Below are 24,908 nucleotides of genomic sequence, written 5' to 3'. Positions count from 1 at the left end.
AATGAAACTGAATGCATGAATCCCTGCAAAGCTGAAAATGGGGAAGAAGTTGCAAAGCAGTATGGGAATTTCTTAGTTACGCTGATGAGCAAAAAAGCAATAGAGATTGTGTTTAAGGGAGTATGCAGTGGAAAGATACAGGTAAAACTCGTACGGTTAACGATGGGAAAAATAAAAATGATAATAGTTGTGGTCTCAAGTTCACATAAAAAACTTGAGACGTGCAAGCATTTTGATAACATAATCAGTGCCTTGTATGCTTACTTGTTGTCAATACCTCTGATGTTAGGATAGTATAATGTTGCGTTGTTTTCATCTTAGTTGAACACCTGTTAAGCAGTTGTTACAGGTGTTATACACTTTAACATCTTGTAATATATATGATCATTGTGTGATCATCATGTACTGATATAAATACCATGTTTTGCTTATCAGTTCACTAGTTCTCTTCAAGCTTCTCTCTGTTTTAAGTTATAGTAATATATCATGACATCAACATCGTATCAAAGCAATTCCTGACTCTTGTAGGACTTTAGACAACCTTCTTTTAATACTCTTGAGTTCTTAGTGGTCTTCTTTTAACCTCTTGTTTCTAGACTAGTCCATTGTTATAATGACAACACTTAATATAACTCAACAACCTCCATCGGTCTTTGATGGCTTCAATTATGGTGTATGGGCTGTGAGAATGAAGACTTATTTGAAAGGTTATAATCTATGGAATGCTGTTGAACAAGATGTTGAGCTGCAAGTACCAAGGGATAATGCTCTGTTGCACAAGTCAAGCAATATGAAAAAGAGATTGCAAAGAAGTTCAGGGCTCTTTCATTCATTCAGTCTGCTATATCAAAGGACATTTTCAGCAAAATTATGGAGTGTGAAACAGCTAAAGCAGCTTGGATTAAGTTATAAGAAGAATATGTTAAGACATCTAGAACAAGACACATGCAGGCACAGAAGTTGAGAAGGCACTTTGATATGAAGCGAATGAAGGAGAGTTAGTCAGTGAAAGGATATATTGATCGGTTACTTAAGCTTGCTAACCAGATAAAATTGTTTGGTGAAGAGTTTAAAGAAGTTCGAGTAGCTGAAAGGATTCTCAATAGCGTACCAAGGAAGTTTGAAGCTACAATAGCATCCCTGTTACAATCAAAGGATCTGCCAAACATTTCAATTATAGAAATTGTTAGTGCTCTGCAAGCTGCTGAACTGAGAATATTAGCCAGAGATAAAGCTACAAAAGCTGAGGCATTTACCAAGAAGAATTATAGAGACAAAGATAAGAAGACTACTCAGATTGGTCAATATTCAAACAAGAAAAGTAAGTTCAAGTTGTGTTCCTATTGCAAGAAAAGAAATCATACAGATGACTTTTGCTGGTTTAAGCTAAATGCAAAATGCAAAATATGCAGTCAACTAGGACATACTGATAAAGTTTGTAAGAATAGAATAATTGAAGATAAACTTGCACAGTCTAATGAAAACTCAGAATTAGCAGAAAAAGTGTTGTTCATGGTTCACTCAGATTCATAAAGTCACATTAATAATAGTGAATGGCTTCTTGGTAGTGGCAGTTCTCGACATATTGCACCTTGTGAAACCGTGTTTATTGATCTTGATAAGAACCATCAATCAAGAGTGAAAATAGGTAATGGTGTCAACTAATAAAGTTAAGGAGATATGGGACCCATTTGATAAGACTTATAATAACTAGAACATGGCATGTAAATGTAAAAGGAAAAATTCATATTCTAAATCCAAGAAGATGGAGGTATTGAAGAAAATAAGGACTAGAGATGTTAGTTTGTTTGAAACGGTAGTGTAAAATAGTCTAAACGATCGACACTGCCTGAATAAATGAGAATCTTGTGTTGGAATTGCTGAGAGCTCAAGAACCCTTGGACAGTTCAATTGTTCCTCAAATATTTGAGAAGTCATAATCTCGATATTGTGTTCTTAATGGAAACTAAGAAGAACAAGAGTAAAATGGAAATGTTGAAATTGTTGTTTGGTATGGATTATTGTCTGACAAAAAATGTTGTGGGTAAATCAGGTGGTTTGGCGTTGCTTTTGTTGAGGGACATAGAATTGATTGTTAAGTCGTATTCAATTAACCATATTGATACGGAGATTGCTACTAGAAATTGTAGATGGAAGATTGCTAGTTTTTATGGCAGCTCGTGTGCTAAAGGCAAAAAGTTGAGTTGGAATCGTTTGAGTTCGTAATCACAACTCCCTTGGCTTTGCATGAGAGATATTAATGAGGTTTTTTATGCAGATGAGCAAGTTGGTGGTATTGGGTAGACCTAACAATTTTAAACACAACACGTTAACACGACACGGGGTTAAATATGTTTAAGTTTAGCTTTAACATACTTCGTGTCTAATCATGTCTGACATGAGTAACACATTTAAAATACGTTTAATTAATGATGTTAATCGTGTTATTGTATTTAAACGTATAAACGTGTTTAATCATGTTATCATATTTAAACGTGTATACATGACACGTTTATCAACTTGTTAAAAATTAATAGTCAAAGATTGTTTTAGCCTTACTTAAATAATTTTAAACAATTATTTTAATAAGATTTTTAAATTTTATAAAGATAATAATGTAATTATGTCATACCCAAACCCTAATTTTGAATTTTGTTTTGTTATATTTGATGTTATTGTTATTTTGTTTTGTTATAATTATTTTTATAATTATTGATTTTAAATTTAACTAATAAAATTATATTTAATTATAAATATTTTTATTTAATTGTGTTAAACATGTTATTAATCGTGCTGTGTCATATATTGACACGTTTAACAAATGTGTTAATCGTGTCATGTCGTGTCGTGTCATGTTACACGATTATTAAACGTATACGTGTACGTGTTTCAAATTCAAGACACGAATAGTATTCGTGTCGTGTTTGTGTTTAACCTTAATATGTTTTGTGTCTAATCATATTTGACACATTTAAGACATGAAAACATGAATTGCCAAGTCTAGTATTGGGCGGAATGAAACACATATGAGAGATTTTCGTGAGACTTGTATTAATTGTGGTTTGAAAGATTTGGAGTTTATAGGCCTTAAATATACATGGTGGAATTACAAAGACAAGGATGCTTTTATAGATGTAGGCTTGATAGGGTATTGCGTATGTTTAAATGGCGTGATATGTTTCCAAGAGCAATAGTTTTCAATGAGGTAATGGGAGTTTTAGATCACATCTTGCAACATCTTGAATTATATCATTATTGAAGTGTTAAATGGAGGAGGAGATTTCATTTTGAATGGGCATGGCTTGAAGACAAAGGATGTGAACAAATTATTGATAAGGATCGGGTGATCATAATGGCAGTTCTATCAACTTCATTAACAAGTTAGGTTCGGTTAGAGACAAGCTTAAGGCTACAAGACCGAATCCACTTATAATTCTTCAATCGAATATTATAAGAAAAAGGGATGAGCTGCAAATGGTGCATGAATGTGATACTCACTGTTGTATGGTGAAAAATATCCAAAGTGACTTACAGGAGCTGTTGGAAAAAGAAAAGTAGATGTAAAAACAACGTTTGAAAGTAGAATGGTTGAAGGTAGTTTTTTCATGGACAAGCTAAGGAATAAAGGTGGAAAAATACAATTTGGGCATTTAAAAAAAGTAATGGAGAGTGGACAGAATCATAGGATGATTTGTTGAATGAAGTCAACAATTTCTTCTTTCAGTTATTTACCTCATCAAGGCCAACAATGATTTGGGAGGTTTTTTCAAGCATACAAACACAAGTTACGGACGAGACGAATAATGGGCTATGTGATGCAATTTCTATTAATGAGGTTAGGATGGCTCTCTTTCAAATACACCTTACAAAAGCCTTGGGATCTGATGGGCTACCTACTGCTTTCGTTTAGAAATACTGGCATAAATTAGGTAAGAGTGTTCACCATTTTTTTACTTATTACTTGGAAGGTAATGTTGATTTCCTAGATATTAATAATACTCTTATTGTGCTTATTCTAAAGATTGAAAGGCCAGAACTGATAAGTCAATACAGACCTATAAGTTTATGTAATGTTCTTTATAAGATTGCATCAAAAGTACTGACAAATAGATTGAAAGTTATTTTACTTGATGTTATTTCTAAAAACCAAAGTGCTTCTGTTCCAAGCAGACTGATATATGACAATGTCATCATCGCCCTAGAAGTGCTTCACTATTTGTATAATAAAAAGTAGGGAATTAGTGGTAATTTCATAATTAATTAAACATGAGTAAAGCCTATAATAGAGTCGAATGGGTGTTTGTGTAGGCTATTATGGTTAAAATGGGTTTTTGTGATAGATTTTTGAATATGGTGATAAGGTGTTCAATATCAGTAACGAATTCTGTACTAGTAAATGGGAGTCTTGCTAAGAAGATTATTCCCACCAAAGGACTTCGTCAAGGTGATCCTTTTTCCTCATACTTATTTGTAATTATTTTTGAGGCTTTGTCTAGTTTACTGAACAAGGCTAAGGAACACAAAACAATTACCGAGAAATCAGTTTGTAGAGGAACACCAAATACATCTCATTTACTATTTACAGATGATAGCATGTTGTTCGAAAAGGCGAAAATGTTAGAGGCACAAGCTTTGAAAGATACATTGGTGTAGTATGAACAAGCGTTGGGGCAAAAAATTAACTGTGAGAAATCTTCTATTCTTTTTAGTCGAAACACTACAACTAAAGATAAAGAGGGGGTGTGTAGAATATTGAAAATCGAGGATGAACATTAAGGGGGATCATATCTTGGAATGCCTTTGATAATCGGGGGATCTAAGAAACAATTATTTAGGTATGTGAAAGAGAGAGTAACGAAAAGAACTTAAATTGGAAAAATACATTTTTATCCGATGTAGATAGAAAAATTCTCATAAAGGTAATGGCTTAAGCAGTATCTAATTATGTAATGAGTTGCTTTAAACTCCTAAAGTCAATTTGTAGCGAGATTGACGCGATTATAGCATGGTTTTGGTAAGGAGGTAATGACTTGGTAAAGAAAATTCATTGGCAGAACTAGGGATCAATGTGTGTGTCTAAATTTGATCGGGGTATGGGCTTTAGGGATACTAGATGTTTCAATCTTGTTAAATTTAACATTTCATTTAATTTTGAGTTTTGATTTGACAAATAAGTGATCAAAATTGTTTTTCAAATGTTCAAACAAGTCCAAATGGTTTTTAAAAAAGGTTTAATGAAAAAGTTAAGTACTTTAAATAGAAAATAAGCAAAAAGTCTCTTAAAATTTAAAAACTACTTTCAATTTATTGATAGATGACTCATCTATCGATAGATGAAAAAAATCTATTAATAGTTGGTTACTTTAGCACCAGGACATCAAAGATTATGAACAACTATTGATAGATACACAACAACTATTGATTGATAGTCAATCATGAATAATATAAAAAGACCCTGACTTGAATCTACTGATAGATATAGATAGATAGCCACTTGAGGATGCTTCAAAATGATCTTGAGTTGAGTCTATTGATAGATACTTACATCTATCGATAGATGGGCACGAATTTGAAAATTATTGAAGGTAATCTATTGATAGATCGGGAAAACTATCGATAGATGATGATCGTTGGAGCTTGAAATAGTGTGTTAAATGATTATTTTCGCATTTAATACACCCTTAACCACCTCTGAAACTTCAGCAACTATAAATTTAAGCTCCCATAACATTTATGAAGGTTGAAAGACTCTGAAACACAACATTAAAAAGAAGAATTCAGCTACAATCATTTAATGCTCTTGGTATTCTTCTTTTAGCATTTAAATCTTTTATTGTACCACTTATTGAGCTTTCATTGCTTTTTTTCTTCTTTACCAAACATTATACTTAACTTGTTATTTAACATTTAAGAGGAATTTTAGTTACACTTATATTTCTCTTATTATTTCCCTTTAGTGGTAATACCTTAACCAATTGAAAAGGTAGGTTTTGATTAGTTATACCTTAACTGTCAAACCCTGCTTTGTAAAATAATTATAATATCATTCACATGCTCGATAGAATGTTTGTATATTTAGGAAGTTCGAGAAATCGTTAAAAGACGATATTACCCCTAATGGTATCATTAAGTCGATTAAGCCTTGAACTAGTTCAAATAGGAATTTTAAGGTGAAATTAAGAGTTTCACAGTTCAGGGATGACTCAAAATGGTAATTAGGAGTTCGAGGATCAATTCGGAGTCAAATTGAAATTTTCACTATATAGGGGTAAAATTGTAATTTTTCCATCTGCGGACAAAATTTGAGATTTTGAGAGAATTTAGATCACATTTGACAAATTGGGGAATGATATGAGTATAAGGGATAAAAAATATGTCTATGGGCAATTTTTCAGTTTTTGGGGCAAAAATGTAATTTTTGATTTTTACGGGGGCAAAAGTGTAAATATCAAAAATTACTTCACCAAGACTTTGGATAAGTTTGAGAATTTTATCTAAGTTATGGATATTTTAAGGAATAATGTGTGGTGGAGATTTAAAGCTTAAAAGATAAGAATTTAAAAAATGGACCAATAATGTAGTGACATGTGGCAAGTTTAGATTATTATATTATTTAACTATAAAAATCAGCCCACACCACCATTTTCTCTTCATTATGGCCGGCCATAGCAAGAAAACAAAGGGGAAAAGAAAAACAAAAACCTAGGGGGAGAAATTCAAGGAAAAATTGGTGAAAATTCAAGGAAACAAGTGACCAAAGGTAAAATTTCTTGATTTTGACTTGTGCTTTACCTTTCCCATGCATTTCCCATCATTTTCCATGGTTGAATCATGTGATTTGAGGATGAATTCAATTCTGGAAAAATGGGTTAGGAGAGAGAAACTTGTTAGATTAATTTGATTTTAAGTTATGTTAGTGTTTTAAGTTAGTTTAGCATATTTAGGAACAAAACAACAAGAAAAGAATTTATTTTCCTCCATTACCATTATTGGCCGAATTTTCTAGGGGAATATTGGCTGATGATCTTGATGTTTATTTGAGGAATTATGATGAATAATGATGAATTATGAGTCTAGAAAAATAATGGAAATTTTCGGAGCAAAAATACGAATTTTTACCCATTAGGGGTATTTTCGTAATTTGCTATCGGGACTGATAATTTGCACCACACTGAGGGACATTAAGTCAATTTGGGTGCAATTGAGGTATAGAAACTGAAAAAAATTAATTTGAGATTAAATTGGACGCGTTAGTAATTTAATCGGGTAATAGGCCGAATTAGGTCAGCACCGCATTTAAGCGGTAGTCGGATAAGTTGCATGTCATATCATGCATATATACCGAGCCTGAATTGATTTTATAATGGTCAAGCATTGATGTGGTGAATTATGTATTGTACATTGTGGATAGGTGGTGAGCAAATTACACTGGTAAAAGTACAAAAATTGTGCTTGAAGACTGGGATTAGGAGTACATCGACTCCTAGAACTGTGAGTGGACAATTTATCGTCTTAAATATCTAGAGTAATTATACTTGTTTGATGCTTTTATTGAATGGTGAATTTAAATTATAAAATATTATGTTTTCCAATTAAAATGTTTTTTAATAAAAATGAGATTTATACTGGTTTTGAAATCAAATATTGTTTTGGGAAAATTGAGTATATGGAGACTGTGTTGAAATTTATGATTTTATATGTTATTGAAATTGGGGCTTATGACACTATGGTAGCATGATGGCTAAATTTTTGGGGTTGGCATGAAATATATGAACAATTTTGGATTGGTCTCGGTAGACTGGATTACATTTTATTCGCCATATTATGCTACTGGAATTTTTATGGGTCTGGTGGTATATTAAACGGTCACTGCAGTGGTGGGGGTTTCCGTGGACTGCCTATGAGAGGGGCACGGTAACTCAATTATATACTTACCTCCGGGGGGAGATGTTGGGTGAAGTATCTCCTGAGGTATGATTTGAGTGCACCTCACGTTCGGGCCACCACGTGAGAGTGAGACTCAGCCAACGCCAAGGAACGGCTGTGTGTCAGATGTGAAAACATGTTTATGGGTATGGGTCATTGAACAGCCTTGGCGGTCTCAGTGGGATACCTTGACGAAGGTACCCGCGAGAATGATATTGGCAGGGGCCAAGTTTAAAAAAATTCATAAGTCGGGGAAATTTTGATGAAAAGAAATTATTTGGTATAGATTGAAACGAATTTTGTGTTATGAACATTATTGAGATATAACGTTTTTATATTGTCTCCATCTACTCGGCTTTAGATGCTTTTGATGGTAATTGTTTACTCACTGGGATTATTTAATCTCACCCCTCTTCCTATCCATTTTTCAGGCTCAGGACAGTTTGTTGATAGTTGATTAAGACGAGAATTAATCTCGGAGTTGCATCATAGGAAGTAAGGGTTCGTAGCTCTACACCTTCTTGGTTAGTTGGGGGCCCACGTGTCACTGTAAACGAAATTTCATACTTTAATTATCTTTATTACTATATGAATAAATTTATTTTACTCTTACGCTACAAAAGTTATTTTAGGAAGACTTTGAAAATATTGTGTTTTAAGAAAATAGAATATTTTATTTAATGTTTTTATTATATTCAAATAGCTATAATTTTACTTTAAACGAATGTTTTAGACTTCAAAATTTAATTTAAATCATGAAATATGTGTTTCCACTTACATATTACATTTTTTCGGATTTCGAAATTTCAAAAAAAAAATGACGAAAATGCCCCAGTGAGCTAGAAAATAATATTTTTATTGTTTTGAGTTGGAAACAACTTATGATTTCTTGAAATGCGAGATTTAATAACTGTCGCTCACCGGGGAGATGCGGAAGTTGATGCTAAGCCTTGCGGGGTTTCGATCGGCATTCGGGGTAATGAGTGCTTATCGGGACGTCGCGGCGGTTGTCACGGGCCCGATGGGAGTTCCGGGTCGTGACAATTAGATTGGTATCAGAGCATGGTTTAAAGATCAAAGATTTTGATTTTAAAGCTTTGGATTTCAAAGTTTTTGATTTTAAAGTTGTTTTAAGAAATCCACACTGACACTGCGTGGCCCAAGTTAAGTTAAGTTAAGTAAGTCAAGTTAAGTTAGGTTATATCGAGTTAGTTGCATATAGAATTTAAAGTCATCTAAGTCTATTCCATTTCTTATTGTAGAGTACCATGCCTCCTCGACGTGGGCGTCCACCTCTCTATAGGTCAGTAGGGAGGGGAAGAGGCCGTGCTAGACTTAGTCAGCCAGATCCCGTGGAAAGGGAGTCTGCTGCACCTACTTTTCGAGCAGCACCTGCTGTTGAGCCTACTGAGATTCCTCCACCTCCTCCACCACCTACTGCTACTCCTGGTGTTCATGCCATGTCTCTTGAGGCAGTCCAGGCATTAGCAGCTTTTCTTAATGTCATTATGGGCCAAGCTCAAGCTGGTCGAGTCCCTCATACTGTTCCCCCAGCAGTATCTCCAGTGCCACCACCACCACCTCTTGTTCCACCACCAGTGCCAGATGTCTCCATTTCCAAAAAGCTTAAGGAAGCTAGGCAGCTGGGTTGCACTTCTTTTGTTGGTGATTTGGATGCAACCGCAGCTAAAGATTGGATTACTCAGGTAACGGAGACATTTGTGGATATGAAATTGGATGATGATATGAAGTTAATGGTGGCCACAAGATTACTAGAGAAGAGGGCTCGTACATGGTGGAGCTCGGTAAAATCACGTTCCATTACTTCGTTGACTTGGATAGACTTCCTACAAGAATTCGACGGTCAATACTACACCTACTTTCATCAAAAAGAGAAGAAGAGAGAATTCCTAAGTTTACAACAAGGGAATTTAACCATAGAAGAGTACGAGGCTCGTTTTAACGAGCTGATGTCATATGTGCCAGACCTGGTGAAGTCTGAGCAAGATCAAGCTAGTTATTTTGAAGAAGGGCTCCGTAACGAGATCAGAGAGAGGATGACTGTGACAGGCCGGGAGCCTCATAAAGAAGTTGTACAGATGGCTTTAAGGGCCGAAAAACTCACGAATGAAAATCGGAGAATGCGAGCTGAGTTTGCAAAGAGGAGAAACCCGAATGTATCCTCTAGTCAACTGCCCAAAAGAGGTAAGGACACATTTGCTTCTGAGAGTACTGTTTCTGTTCCGGTGATATCTCCTCGACCCCCACTTTCACAGTTACAGCAGAGACCTCCGAGATTTAACAGGTCTGGGATGAGTAGTACTTCCGAGAAGAGTTTTGGAGGTTTAAATAAATGCGAAAAATGTGGGAGATATCATGTTGGGGAGTGTTGGGGCATAAGATGCTTTCATTGTGACCAGCCGGGCCACATTAGGAGTGACTGCCCACAGTTAGGACGGGCTACAGTAGCTGCTCCATCCCCACTAACTCATACGGATATGCAGAGGAGAGATTCCTCTGGAGTACACCCGAGGCAGGGGGTAACTGTACGATCTGAAATGGGTAGCAACACCCCAGCACAACCACCTTTGAGGCCATTGACTCGTTCTTCAACAAGAGTTTTCGCTGTAACGGAAGATGAAGCACGAGTCCGATCTGGAGAAAGTGAGTGAAAAGTTAGACGAAGGTGTAAAATAGTGATAGGGGATGTAAATACCAAGTGATGGACGTGTAAATAAAGGTTTCAAGAATAATATAGTAAATGAGTTCATATGGAATATGGTTGTAAGAATTTCTTACTATATTGTGGAAATTAGAACTCAAAAATACTTGAGGTATACAAAGTTCAAATGAACTTAAATCTTAAGCAATAAATTGATGTCGAAATACAAGAAGGATACAAAGCAATATAGAGGCACGAAAGATGATTAAGGACAAAGGGATGACTCTGAGGAATTATGATACTGCATCGTATGCGATGATTAAATCAAGATAGATCTTGGATGCATAAATGGGATTATAAAGCATATACACATATGTGGGGTTGATATTGTGATTAACTAAAATAAAGAATGATTTTTAGTGAATTAAGATTCCCTATAAAGGAGATAACAGGAGAAGTTGAGCATCGAATAAAAGATAATACCCCGCCTTTTCTTTGAGTTGATAAGTGAAATTTTGAGGACAAAATTTTATTTTAAGGGGGGTAGTGTTGTCAAACCCTGCTTTGTAAAATAATTATAATGTCATTCACATGCTCGATAGAATGTTTGTATATTTAGGAAGTTCGAGAAATCGTTAAAAGACGATATTGCCCCTAATGGTATCATTAAGTCGATTAAGCCTCGAACTAGTTCAAATAGGAATTTTAAGGTGAAATTAAGAGTTTCACAGTTCAGGGATGACTCAAAATGGTAATTAGGAGTTCGAGGATCAATTCGGAGTCAAATTGAAATTTTCACTATATAGGGGTAAAATTGTAATTTTTCCATCTGCGGACAAAATTTGAGATTTTGAGAGAATTTAGATCACATTTGACAAATTGGGGAATGATATGAGTATAAGGGATAAAAAATATGTCTATGGGCAATTTTTCAGTTTTTGGGGCAAAAATGTAATTTTTGATTTTTACGGGGGCAAAAGTGTAAATATAAAAAATTACTTCACCAAGACTTTGGATAAGTTTGAGAATTTTATCTAAGTTATGGATATTTTAAGGAATAATGTGTGGTGGAGATTTAAAGCTTAAAAGATAAGAATTTAAAAAATGGACCAATAATGTAGTGACATGTGGCAAGTTTAGATTATTATATTATTTAACTATAAAAATCAGCCCACACCACCATTTTCTCTTCATTATGGCCGGCCATAGCAAGAAAACAAAGGGGAAAAGAAAAACAAAAACCTAGGGGGAGAAATTCAAGGAAAAATTGGTGAAAATTCAAGGAAACAAGTGACCAAAGGTAAAATTTCTTGATTTTGACTTGTGCTTTACCTTTCCCATGCATTTCCCATCATTTTCCATGGTTGAATCATGTGATTTGAGGATGAATTCAATTCTGGAAAAATGGGTTAGGAGAGAGAAACTTGTTAGATTAATTTGATTTTAAGTTATGTTAGTGTTTTAAGTTAGTTTAGCATATTTAGGAACAAAACAACAAGAAAAGAATTTATTTTCCTCCATTACCATTATTGGCTGAATTTTCTAGGGGAATATTGGCTGATGATCTTGATGTTTATTTGAGGAATTATGATGAATAATGATGAATTATGAGTCTAGAAAAATAATGGAAATTTTTGGAGCAAAAATATGAATTTTTACCCATTAGGGGTATTTTCGTAATTTGCTATCGGGACTGATAATTTGCACCACACTGAGGGACATTAAGTCAATTTGGGTGCAATTGAGGTATAGAAACTGAAAAAAATTAATTTGAGATTAAATTGGACGCGTTAGTAATTTAATCGGGTAATAGGCCGAATTAGGTCAGCACCGCATTTAAGCGGTAGTCGGATAAGTTGCATGTCATATCATGCATATATACCGAGCCTGAATTGATTTTATAATGGTCAAGCATTGATGTGGTGAATTATGTATTGTACATTGTGGATAGGTGGTGAGCAAATTACACTGGTAAAAGTACCAAAATTGTGCTTGAAGACTGGGATTAGGAGTACATCGACTCCTAGAACTGTGAGTGGACAATTTATCGTCTTAAATATCTAGAGTAATTATACTTGTTTGATGCTTTTATTGAATGGTGAATTTAAATTATAAAATATTATGTTTTCCAATTAAAATGTTTTTTAATAAAAATGAGATTTATACTGGTTTTGAAATCAAATATTGTTTTGGGAAAATTGAGTATATGGAGACTGTGTTGAAATTTATGATTTTATATGTTATTGAAATTGGGGCTTATGACACTATGGTAGCATGATGGCTAAATTTTTGGGGTTGGCATGAAATATATGAACAATTTTGGATTGGTCTCGGTAGACTGGATTACATTTTATTCGCCATATTATGCTACTGGAATTTTTATGGGTCTGGTGGTATATTAAACGGTCACTGCAGTGGTGGGGGTTTCCGTGGACTGCCTATGAGAGGGGCACGGTAACTCAATTATATACTTACCTCCGGGGGGAGATGTTGGGTGAAGTATCTCCTGAGGTATGATTTGAGTGCACCTCACGTTCGGGCCACCACGTGAGAGTGAGACTCAGCCAACGCCAAGGAACGGCTGTGTGTCAGATGTGAAAACATGTTTATGGGTATGGGTCATTGAACAGCCTTGGCGGTCTCAGTGGGATACCTTGACGAAGGTACCCGCGAGAATGATATTGGCAGGGGCCAAGTTTAAAAAAATTCATAAGTCGGGGAAATTTTGATGAAAAGAAATTATTTGGTATAGATTGAAACGAATTTTGTGTTATGAACATTATTGAGATATAACGTTTTTATATTGTCTCCATCTACTCGGCTTTAGATGCTTTTGATGGTAATTGTTTACTCACTGGGATTATTTAATCTCACCCCTCTTCCTATCCATTTTTCAGGCTCAGGACAGTTTGTTGATAGTTGATTAAGACGAGAATTAATCTCGGAGTTGCATCATAGGAAGTAAGGGTTCGTAGCTCTACACCTTCTTGGTTAGTTGGGGGCCCACGTGTCACTGTAAACGAAATTTCATACTTTAATTATCTTTATTACTATATGAATAAATTTATTTTACTCTTACGCTACAAAAGTTATTTTAGGAAGACTTTGAAAATATTGTGTTTTAAGAAAATAGAATATTTTATTTAATGTTTTTATTATATTCAAATAGCTATAATTTTACTTTAAACGAATGTTTTAGACTTCAAAATTTAATTTAAATCATGAAATATGTGTTTCCACTTACATATTACATTTTTTCGGATTTCGAAATTTCAAAAAAAAAATGACGAAAATGCCCCAGTGAGCTAGAAAATAATATTTTTATTGTTTTGAGTTGGAAACAACTTATGATTTCTTGAAATGCGAGATTTAATAACTGTCGCTCACCGGGGAGATGCGGAAGTTGATGCTAAGCCTTGCGGGGTTTCGATCGGCATTCGGGGTAATGAGTGCTTATCGGGACGTCGCGGCGGTTGTCACGGGCCCGATGGGAGTTCCGGGTCGTGACAATTAGATTGGTATCAGAGCATGGTTTAAAGATCAAAGATTTTGATTTTAAAGCTTTGGATTTCAAAGTTTTTGATTTTAAAGTTGTTTTAAGAAATCCACACTGACACTGCGTGGCCCAAGTTAAGTTAAGTTAAGTAAGTCAAGTTAAGTTAGGTTATATCGAGTTAGTTGCATATAGAATTTAAAGTCATCTAAGTCTATTCCATTTCTTATTGTAGAGTACCATGCCTCCTCGACGTGGGCGTCCACCTCTCTATAGGTCAGTAGGGAGGGGAAGAGGCCGTGCTAGACTTAGTCAGCCAGATCCCGTGGAAAGGGAGTCTGCTGCACCTACTTTTCGAGCAGCACCTGCTGTTGAGCCTACTGAGATTCCTCCACCTCCTCCACCACCTACTGCTACTCCTGGTGTTCATGCCATGTCTCTTGAGGCAGTCCAGGCATTAGCAGCTTTTCTTAATGTCATTATGGGCCAAGCTCAAGCTGGTCGAGTCCCTCATACTGTTCCCCCAGCAGTATCTCCAGTGCCACCACCACCACCTCTTGTTCCACCACCAGTGCCAGATGTCTCCATTTCCAAAAAGCTTAAGGAAGCTAGGCAGCTGGGTTGCACTTCTTTTGTTGGTGATTTGGATGCAACCGCAGCTAAAGATTGGATTACTCAGGTAACGGAGACATTTGTGGATATGAAATTGGATGATGATATGAAGTTAATGGTGGCCACAAGATTACTAGAGAAGAGGGCTCGTACATGGTGGAGCTCGGTAAAATCACGTTCCATTACTTCGTTGACTTGGATAGACTTCCTACAAGAATTCGACGGTCAATACTACACCTACTTTCATCAAAAAGAGAAGAAGAGAGAATTCCTAAGTTTACAACAAGGGAATTTAACCATAGAAGAGTACGAGGCTCGTTTTAACGAGCTGATGTCATATGTGCCAGACCTGGTGAAGTCTGAGCAAGATCAAGCTAGTTATTTTGAAGAAGGGCTCCGTAACGAGATCAGAGAGAGGATGACTGTGACAGGCCGGGAGCCTCATAAAGAAGTTGTACAGATGGCTTTAAGGGCCGAAAAACTCACGAATGAAAATCGGAGAATGCGAGCTGAGTTTGCAAAGAGGAGAAACCCGAATGTATCCTCTAGTCAACTGCCCAAAAGAGGTAAGGACACATTTGCTTCTGAGAGTACTGTTTCTGTTCCGGTGATATCTCCTCGACCCCCACTTTCACAGTTACAGCAGAGACCTCCGAGATTTAACAGGTCTGGGATGAGTAGTACTTCCGAGAAGAGTTTTGGAGGTTTAAATAAATGCGAAAAATGTGGGAGATATCATGTTGGGGAGTGTTGGGGCATAAGATGCTTTCATTGTGACCAGCCGGGCCACATTAGGAGTGACTGCCCACAGTTAGGACGGGCTACAGTAGCTGCTCCATCCCCACTAACTCATACGGATATGCAGAGGAGAGATTCCTCTGGAGTACACCCGAGGCAGGGGGTAACTGTACGATCTGAAATGGGTAGCAACACCCCAGCACAACCACCTTTGAGGCCATTGACTCGTTCTTCAACAAGAGTTTTCGCTGTAACGGAAGATGAAGCACGAGTCCGATCTGGAGAAAGTGAGTGAAAAGTTAGACGAAGGTGTAAAATAGTGATAGGGGATGTAAATACCAAGTGATGGACGTGTAAATAAAGGTTTCAAGAATAATATAGTAAATGAGTTCATATGGAATATGGTTGTAAGAATTTCTTACTATATTGTGGAAATTAGAACTCAAAAATACTTGAGGTATACAAAGTTCAAATGAACTTAAATCTTAAGCAATAAATTGATGTCGAAATACAAGAAGGATACAAAGCAATATAGAGGCACGAAAGATGATTAAGGACAAAGGGATGACTCTGAGGAATTATGATACTGCATCGTATGCGATGATTAAATCAAGATAGATCTTGGATGCATAAATGGGATTATAAAGCATATACACATATGTGGGGTTGATATTGTGATTAACTAAAATAAAGAATGATTTTTAGTGAATTAAGATTCCCTATAAAGGAGATAACAGGAGAAGTTGAGCATCGAATAAAAGATAATACCCCGCCTTTTCTTTGAGTTGATAAGTGAAATTTTGAGGACAAAATTTTATTTTAAGGGGGGTAGTGTTGTCAAACCCTGCTTTGTAAAATAATTATAATATCATTCACATGCTCGATAGAATGTTTGTATATTTAGGAAGTTCGAGAAATCGTTAAAAGACGATATTGCCCCTAATGGTATCATTAAGTCGATTAAGCCTCGAACTAGTTCAAATAGGAATTTTAAGGTGAAATTAAGAGTTTCACAGTTCAGGGATGACTCAAAATGGTAATTAGGAGTTCGAGGATCAATTCGGAGTCAAATTGAAATTTTCACTATATAGGGGTAAAATTGTAATTTTTCCATCTGCGGACAAAATTTGAGATTTTGAGAGAATTTAGATCACATTTGACAAATTGGGGAATGATATGAGTATAAGGGATAAAAAATATGTCTATGGGCAATTTTTCAGTTTTTGGGGCAAAAATGTAATTTTTGATTTTTACGGGGGCAAAAGTGTAAATATCAAAAATTACTTCACCAAGACTTTGGATAAGTTTGAGAATTTTATCTAAGTTATGGATATTTTAAGGAATAATGTGTGGTGGAGATTTAAAGCTTAAAAGATAAGAATTTAAAAAATGGACCAATAATGTAGTGACATGTGGCAAGTTTAGATTATTATATTATTTAACTATAAAAATCAGCCCACACCACCATTTTCTCTTCATTATGGCCGGCCATAGCAAGAAAACAAAGGGGAAAAGAAAAACAAAAACCTAGGGGGAGAAATTCAAGGAAAAATTGGTGAAAATTCAAGGAAACAAGTGACCAAAGGTAAAATTTCTTGATTTTGACTTGTGCTTTACCTTTCCCATGCATTTCCCATCATTTTCCATGGTTGAATCATGTGATTTGAGGATGAATTCAATTCTGGAAAAATGGGTTAGGAGAGAGAAACTTGTTAGATTAATTTGATTTTAAGTTATGTTAGTGTTTTAAGTTAGTTTAGCATATTTAGGAACAAAACAACAAGAAAAGAATTTATTTTCCTCCATTACCATTATTGGCTGAATTTTCTAGGGGAATATTGGCTGATGATCTTGATGTTTATTTGAGGAATTATGATGAATAATGATGAATTATGAGTCTAGAAAAATAATGGAAATTTTCGGAGCAAAAATATGAATTTTTACCCATTAGGGGTATTTTCGTAATTTGCTATCAGGACTGATAATTTGCACCACACCGAGGGACATTAAGTCAATTTGGGTGCAATTGAGGTATAGAAACTGAAAAAAATTAATTTGAGATTAAATTGGACGCGTTAGTAATTTAATCGGGTAATAGGCCGAATTAGGTCAGCACCGCATTTAAGCGGTAGTCGGATAAGTTGCATGTCATATCATGCATATATACCGAGCCTGAATTGATTTTATAATGGTCAAGCATTGATGTGGTGAATTATGTATTGTACATTGTGGATAGGTGGTGAGCAAATTACACTGGTAAAAGTACCAAAATTGTGCTTGAAGACTGGGATTAGGAGTACATCGACTCCTAGAACTGTGAGTGGACAATTTATCGTCTTAAATATCTAGAGTAATTATACTTGTTTGATGCTTTTATTGAATGGTGAATTTAAATTATAAAATATTATGTTTTCCAATTAAAATGTTTTTTAATAAAAATGAGATTTATACTGGTTTTGAAATCAAATATTGTTTTGGGAAAATTGAGTATATGGAGACTGTGTTGAAATTTATGATTTTATATGTTATTGAAATTGGGGCTTATGACACTATGGTAGCATGATGGCTAAATTTTTGGGGTTGGCATGAAATATATGAACAATTTTGGATTGGTCTCGGTAGACTGGATTACATTTTATTCGCCATATTATGCTACTGGAATTTTTATGGGTCTGGTGGTATATTAAACGGTCACTGCAGTGGTGGGGGTTTCCGTGGACTGCCTATGAGAGGGGCACGGTAACTCAATTATATACTTACCTCCGGGGGGAGATGTTGGGTGAAGTATCTCCTGAGGTATGATTTGAGTGCACCTCACGTTCGGGCCACCACGTGAGAGTGAGACTCAGCCAACGCCAAGGAACGGCTGTGTGTCAGATGTGAAAACATGTTTATGGGTATGGGTCATTGAACAGCCTTGGCGGTCTCAGTGGGATACCTTGACGAAGGTACCCGCGAGAATGATATTGGCAGGGGCCAAGTTTAAAAAAATTCATAAGTCGGGGAAATTTTGATGAAAAGAAATTATTTGGTATAGATTGAAACGAATTTTGTGTTATGAACATTATTGAGATATAACGTTTTTATATTGTCTCCATCTACTCGGCTTTAGATGCTTTTGATGGTAATTGTTTACTCACTGGGATTATTTAATCTCACCCCTCTTCCTATCCATTTTTCAGGCTCAGGACAGTTTGTTGATAGTTGATTAAGACGAGAATTAATCTCGGAGTTGCATCATAGGAAGTAAGGGTTCGTAGCTCTACACCTTCTTGGTTAGTTGGGGGCCCACGTGTCACTGTAAACGAAATTTCATACTTTAATTATCTTTATTACTATATGAATAAATTTATTTTACTCTTACGCTACAAAAGTTATTTTAGGAAGACTTTGAAAATATTGTGTTTTAAGAAAATAGAATATTTTATTTAATGTTTTTATTATATTCAAATAGCTATAATTTTACTTTAAACGAATGTTTTAGACTTCAAAATTTAATTTAAATCATGAAATATGTGTTTCCACTTACATATTACATTTTTTCGGATTTCGAAATTTCAAAAAAAAAATGACGAAAATGCCCCAGTGAGCTAGAAAATAATATTTTTATTGTTTTGAGTTGGAAACAACTTATGATTTCTTGAAATGCGAGATTTAATAACTGTCGCTCACCGGGGAGATGCGGAAGTTGATGCTAAGCCTTGCGGGGTTTCGATCGGCATTCGGGGTAATGAGTGCTTATCGGGACGTCGCGGCGGTTGTCACGGGCCCGATGGGAGTTCCGGGTCGTGACAATTAGATTGGTATCAGAGCATGGTTTAAAGATCAAAGATTTTGATTTTAAAGCTTTGGATTTCAAAGTTTTTGATTTTAAAGTTGTTTTAAGAAATCCACACTGACACTGCGTGGCCCAAGTTAAGTTAAGTTAAGTAAGTCAAGTTAAGTTAGGTTATATCGAGTTAGTTGCATATAGAATTTAAAGTCATCTAAGTCTATTCCATTTCTTATTGTAGAGTACCATGCCTCCTCGACGTGGGCGTCCACCTCTCTATAGGTCAGTAGGGAGGGGAAGAGGCCGTGCTAGACTTAGTCAGCCAGATCCCGTGGAAAGGGAGTCTGCTGCACCTACTTTTCGAGCAGCACCTGCTGTTGAGCCTACTGAGATTCCTCCACCTCCTCCACCACCTACTGCTACTCCTGGTGTTCATGCCATGTCTCTTGAGGCAGTCCAGGCATTAGCAGCTTTTCTTAATGTCATTATGGGCCAAGCTCAAGCTGGTCGAGTCCCTCATACTGTTCCCCCAGCAGTATCTCCAGTGCCACCACCACCACCTCTTGTTCCACCACCAGTGCCAGATGTCTCCATTTCCAAAAAGCTTAAGGAAGCTAGGCAGCTGGGTTGCACTTCTTTTGTTGGTGATTTGGATGCAACCGCAGCTAAAGATTGGATTACTCAGGTAACGGAGACATTTGTGGATATGAAATTGGATGATGATATGAAGTTAATGGTGGCCACAAGATTACTAGAGAAGAGGGCTCGTACATGGTGGAGCTCGGTAAAATCACGTTCCATTACTTCGTTGACTTGGATAGACTTCCTACAAGAATTCGACGGTCAATACTACACCTACTTTCATCAAAAAGAGAAGAAGAGAGAATTCCTAAGTTTACAACAAGGGAATTTAACCATAGAAGAGTACGAGGCTCGTTTTAACGAGCTGATGTCATATGTGCCAGACCTGGTGAAGTCTGAGCAAGATCAAGCTAGTTATTTTGAAGAAGGGCTCCGTAACGAGATCAGAGAGAGGATGACTGTGACAGGCCGGGAGCCTCATAAAGAAGTTGTACAGATGGCTTTAAGGGCCGAAAAACTCACGAATGAAAATCGGAGAATGCGAGCTGAGTTTGCAAAGAGGAGAAACCCGAATGTATCCTCTAGTCAACTGCCCAAAAGAGGTAAGGACACATTTGCTTCTGAGAGTACTGTTTCTGTTCCGGTGATATCTCCTCGACCCCCACTTTCACAGTTACAGCAGAGACCTCCGAGATTTAACAGGTCTGGGATGAGTAGTACTTCCGAGAAGAGTTTTGGAGGTTTAAATAAATGCGAAAAATGTGGGAGATATCATGTTGGGGAGTGTTGGGGCATAAGATGCTTTCATTGTGACCAGCCGGGCCACATTAGGAGTGACTGCCCACAGTTAGGACGGGCTACAGTAGCTGCTCCATCCCCACTAACTCATACGGATATGCAGAGGAGAGATTCCTCTGGAGTACACCCGAGGCAGGGGGTAACTGTACGATCTGAAATGGGTAGCAACACCCCAGCACAACCACCTTTGAGGCCATTGACTCGTTCTTCAACAAGAGTTTTCGCTGTAACGGAAGATGAAGCACGAGTCCGATCTGGAGAAAGTGAGTGAAAAGTTAGACGAAGGTGTAACATAGTGACAGGGGATGTAAATACCAAGTGATGGACGTGTAAATAAAGGTTTCAAGAATAATATAGTAAATGAGTTCATATGGAATATGGTTGTAAGAATTTCTTACTATATTGTGGAAATTAGAACTCAAAAATACTTGAGGTATACAAAGTTCAAATGAACTTAAATCTTAAGCAATAAATTGATGTCGAAATACAAGAAGGATACAAAGCAATATAGAGGCACGAAAGATGATTAAGGACAAAGGGATGACTCTGAGGAATTATGATACTGCATCGTATGCGATGATTAAATCAAGATAGATCTTGGATGCATAAATGGGATTATAAAGCATATACACATATGTGGGGTTGATATTGTGATTAACTAAAATAAAGAATGATTTTTAGTGAATTAAGATTCCCTATAAAGGAGATAACAGGAGAAGTTGAGCATCGAATAAAAGATAATACCCCGCCTTTTCTTTGAGTTGATAAGTGAAATTTTGAGGACAAAATTTTATTTTAAGGGGGGTAGTGTTGTCAAACCCTGCTTTGTAAAATAATTATAATATCATTCACATGCTCGATAGAATGTTTGTATATTTAGGAAGTTCGAGAAATCGTTAAAAGACGATATTGCCCCTAATGGTATCATTAAGTCGATTAAGCCTCGAACTAGTTCAAATAGGAATTTTAAGGTGAAATTAAGAGTTTCACAGTTCAGGGATGACTCAAAATGGTAATTAGGAGTTCGAGGATCAATTCGGAGTCAAATTGAAATTTTCACTATATAGGGGTAAAATTGTAATTTTTCCATCTGCGGACAAAATTTGAGATTTTGAGAGAATTTAGATCACATTTGACAAATTGGGGAATGATATGAGTATAAGGGATAAAAAATATGTCTATGGGCAATTTTTCAGTTTTTGGGGCAAAAATGTAATTTTTGATTTTTACGGGGGCAAAAGTGTAAATATCAAAAATTACTTCACCAAGACTTTGGATAAGTTTGAGAATTTTATCTAAGTTATGGATATTTTAAGGAATAATGTGTGGTGGAGATTTAAAGCTTAAAAGATAAGAATTTAAAAAATGGACCAATAATGTAGTGACATGTGGCAAGTTTAGATTATTATATTATTTAACTATAAAAATCAGCCCACACCACCATTTTCTCTTCATTATGGCCGGCCATAGCAAGAAAACAAAGGGGAAAAGAAAAACAAAAACCTAGGGGGAGAAATTCAAGGAAAAATTGGTGAAAATTCAAGGAAACAAGTGACCAAAGGTAAAATTTCTTGATTTTGACTTGTGCTTTACCTTTCCCATGCATTTCCCATCATTTTCCATGGTTGAATCATGTGATTTGAGGATGAATTCAATTCTGGAAAAATGGGTTAGGAGAGAGAAACTTGTTAGATTAATTTGATTTTAAGTTATGTTAGTGTTTTAAGTTAGTTTAGCATATTTAGGAACAAAACAACAAGAAAAGAATTTATTTTCCTCCATTACCATTATTGGCTGAATTTTCTAGGGGAATATTGGCTGATGATCTTGATGTTTATTTGAGGAATTATGATGAATAATGATGAATTATGAGTCTAGAAAAATAATGGAAATTTTCGGAGCAAAAATATGAATTTTTACCCATTAGGGGTATTTTCGTAATTTGCTATCAGGACTGATAATTTGCACCACACCGAGGGACATTAAGTCAATTTGGGTGCAATTGAGGTATAGAAACTGAAAAAAATTAATTTGAGATTAAATTGGACGCGTTAGTAATTTAATCGGGTAATAGGCCGAATTAGGTCAGCACCGCATTTAAGCGGTAGTCGGATAAGTTGCATGTCATATCATGCATATATACCGAGCCTGAATTGATTTTATAATGGTCAAGCATTGATGTGGTGAATTATGTATTGTACATTGTGGATAGGTGGTGAGCAAATTACACTGGTAAAAGTACCAAAATTGTGCTTGAAGACTGGGATTAGGAGTACATCGACTCCTAGAACTGTGAGTGGACAATTTATCGTCTTAAATATCTAGAGTAATTATACTTGTTTGATGCTTTTATTGAATGGTGAATTTAAATTATAAAATATTATGTTTTCCAATTAAAATGTTTTTTAATAAAAATGAGATTTATACTGGTTTTGAAATCAAATATTGTTTTGGGAAAATTGAGTATATGGAGACTGTGTTGAAATTTATGATTTTATATGTTATTGAAATTGGGGCTTATGACACTATGGTAGCATGATGGCTAAATTTTTGGGGTTGGCATGAAATATATGAACAATTTTGGATTGGTCTCGGTAGACTGGATTACATTTTATTCGCCATATTATGCTACTGGAATTTTTATGGGTCTGGTGGTATATTAAACGGTCACTGCAGTGGTGGGGGTTTCCGTGGACTGCCTATGAGAGGGGCACGGTAACTCAATTATATACTTACCTCCGGGGGGAGATGTTGGGTGAAGTATCTCCTGAGGTATGATTTGAGTGCACCTCACGTTCGGGCCACCACGTGAGAGTGAGACTCAGCCAACGCCAAGGAACGGCTGTGTGTCAGATGTGAAAACATGTTTATGGGTATGGGTCATTGAACAGCCTTGGCGGTCTCAGTGGGATACCTTGACGAAGGTACCCGCGAGAATGATATTGGCAGGGGCCAAGTTTAAAAAAATTCATAAGTCGGGGAAATTTTGATGAAAAGAAATTATTTGGTATAGATTGAAACGAATTTTGTGTTATGAACATTATTGAGATATAACGTTTTTATATTGTCTCCATCTACTCGGCTTTAGATGCTTTTGATGGTAATTGTTTACTCACTGGGATTATTTAATCTCACCCCTCTTCCTATCCATTTTTCAGGCTCAGGACAGTTTGTTGATAGTTGATTAAGACGAGAATTAATCTCGGAGTTGCATCATAGGAAGTAAGGGTTCGTAGCTCTACACCTTCTTGGTTAGTTGGGGGCCCACGTGTCACTGTAAACGAAATTTCATACTTTAATTATCTTTATTACTATATGAATAAATTTATTTTACTCTTACGCTACAAAAGTTATTTTAGGAAGACTTTGAAAATATTGTGTTTTAAGAAAATAGAATATTTTATTTAATGTTTTTATTATATTCAAATAGCTATAATTTTACTTTAAACGAATGTTTTAGACTTCAAAATTTAATTTAAATCATGAATTACGTGTTTCCACTTACATATTACATTTTTTCGGATTTCGAAATTTAAAAAAAAAAAATTGACGAAAATGCCCCAGTGAGCTAGAAAATAATATTTTATTGTTTTGAGTTGGAACCAACTTATGATTTCTTGAAATGCGAGATTTAATAACTGTCACTCACCGGGGAGATGCGAAAGTTGATGCTAAGCCTTGCGGGGTTTCGATTGGCATTCGGGGTAATGAGTGCTTATCGGGACGTCGCGACGGTTGTCACGGGCTCGATGGGAGTTCCGGGTCGTGACATTAACCAAGATAAAAGGTAGAGTGGTTGTGCTTTAACCATAAAAGGGTATTATATTATAAGATTGTACTTTATCCACAAACGGCATTGTATTGAATCTTTTTCTAAATAGTGAATTTAAACTCCTTAATTGATCTAAGGAAGAGGACGTAGGCAAAAAGGCTAAACCTTTATAAAACTCATTGTGTTGATTTTTCTCTCTCACTCATTTAATCTTATTTGTGTTTCTAACTTCTTTTATTATATAAGAAATCAATTATCTTATTTATTCACAAGAAGGAGATTTGATTTGAAGAAACCTCATTTTCTTGAAATTAAAAAGAAAATTTTAAAAATATTTAAAATATTCTAATTCACCATCTTTTGGAACTATATACATTGAGCTCTGCTTTCAGGATTTTTTATCAACTTTAAATGTTTTACCATATCATGTAGAATTAAAATTTTTAAAAGTAAGATTTGGAAAATTTTGAAGTTAAATTTTTTTTAAAACTTAATTTTTGAAAATTTAATCACAAAATAAAATCATAAAAATAAATCCTATTTTCTCAAGAAA

The 24,908-nt window shown here is 35.7% G+C and overlaps 3 protein-coding genes across 3 annotated transcripts; all 3 read left to right on the top strand.

The window, feature by feature from the left end:
- Positions 8,469–10,703, top strand: LOC108663180. The gene is made up of 2 exons (XM_018126671.1): positions 8,469–8,475; positions 9,189–10,703. Exon 2 carries the CDS (start codon positions 9,195–9,197, stop codon positions 10,596–10,598), a length of 1,404 nt encoding a protein of 467 aa, XP_017982160.1. The 5' UTR covers positions 8,469–8,475; positions 9,189–9,194; the 3' UTR covers positions 10,599–10,703.
- On the top strand, positions 13,597–15,831 carry LOC108663181. Its single transcript, XM_018126674.1, has 2 exons — positions 13,597–13,603; positions 14,317–15,831. The coding sequence occupies exon 2, from the start codon at positions 14,323–14,325 to the stop codon at positions 15,724–15,726; it is 1,404 nt and encodes a 467-aa protein (XP_017982163.1). The 5' UTR covers positions 13,597–13,603; positions 14,317–14,322; the 3' UTR covers positions 15,727–15,831.
- Positions 18,725–20,959, top strand: LOC108663182. Its single transcript, XM_018126681.1, has 2 exons — positions 18,725–18,731; positions 19,445–20,959. Exon 2 carries the CDS (start codon positions 19,451–19,453, stop codon positions 20,852–20,854), a length of 1,404 nt encoding a protein of 467 aa, XP_017982170.1. The 5' UTR covers positions 18,725–18,731; positions 19,445–19,450; the 3' UTR covers positions 20,855–20,959.

This window comes from Theobroma cacao, chromosome 9, assembly GCF_000208745.1.
Source record: "Theobroma cacao cultivar B97-61/B2 chromosome 9, Criollo_cocoa_genome_V2, whole genome shotgun sequence".
Taxonomy (NCBI): Eukaryota; Viridiplantae; Streptophyta; class Magnoliopsida; order Malvales; family Malvaceae; genus Theobroma; species Theobroma cacao.
The sequence above is the reverse complement of the archived record's forward strand: the minus strand, read 5'-3'. Positions and strand labels throughout refer to the sequence as shown.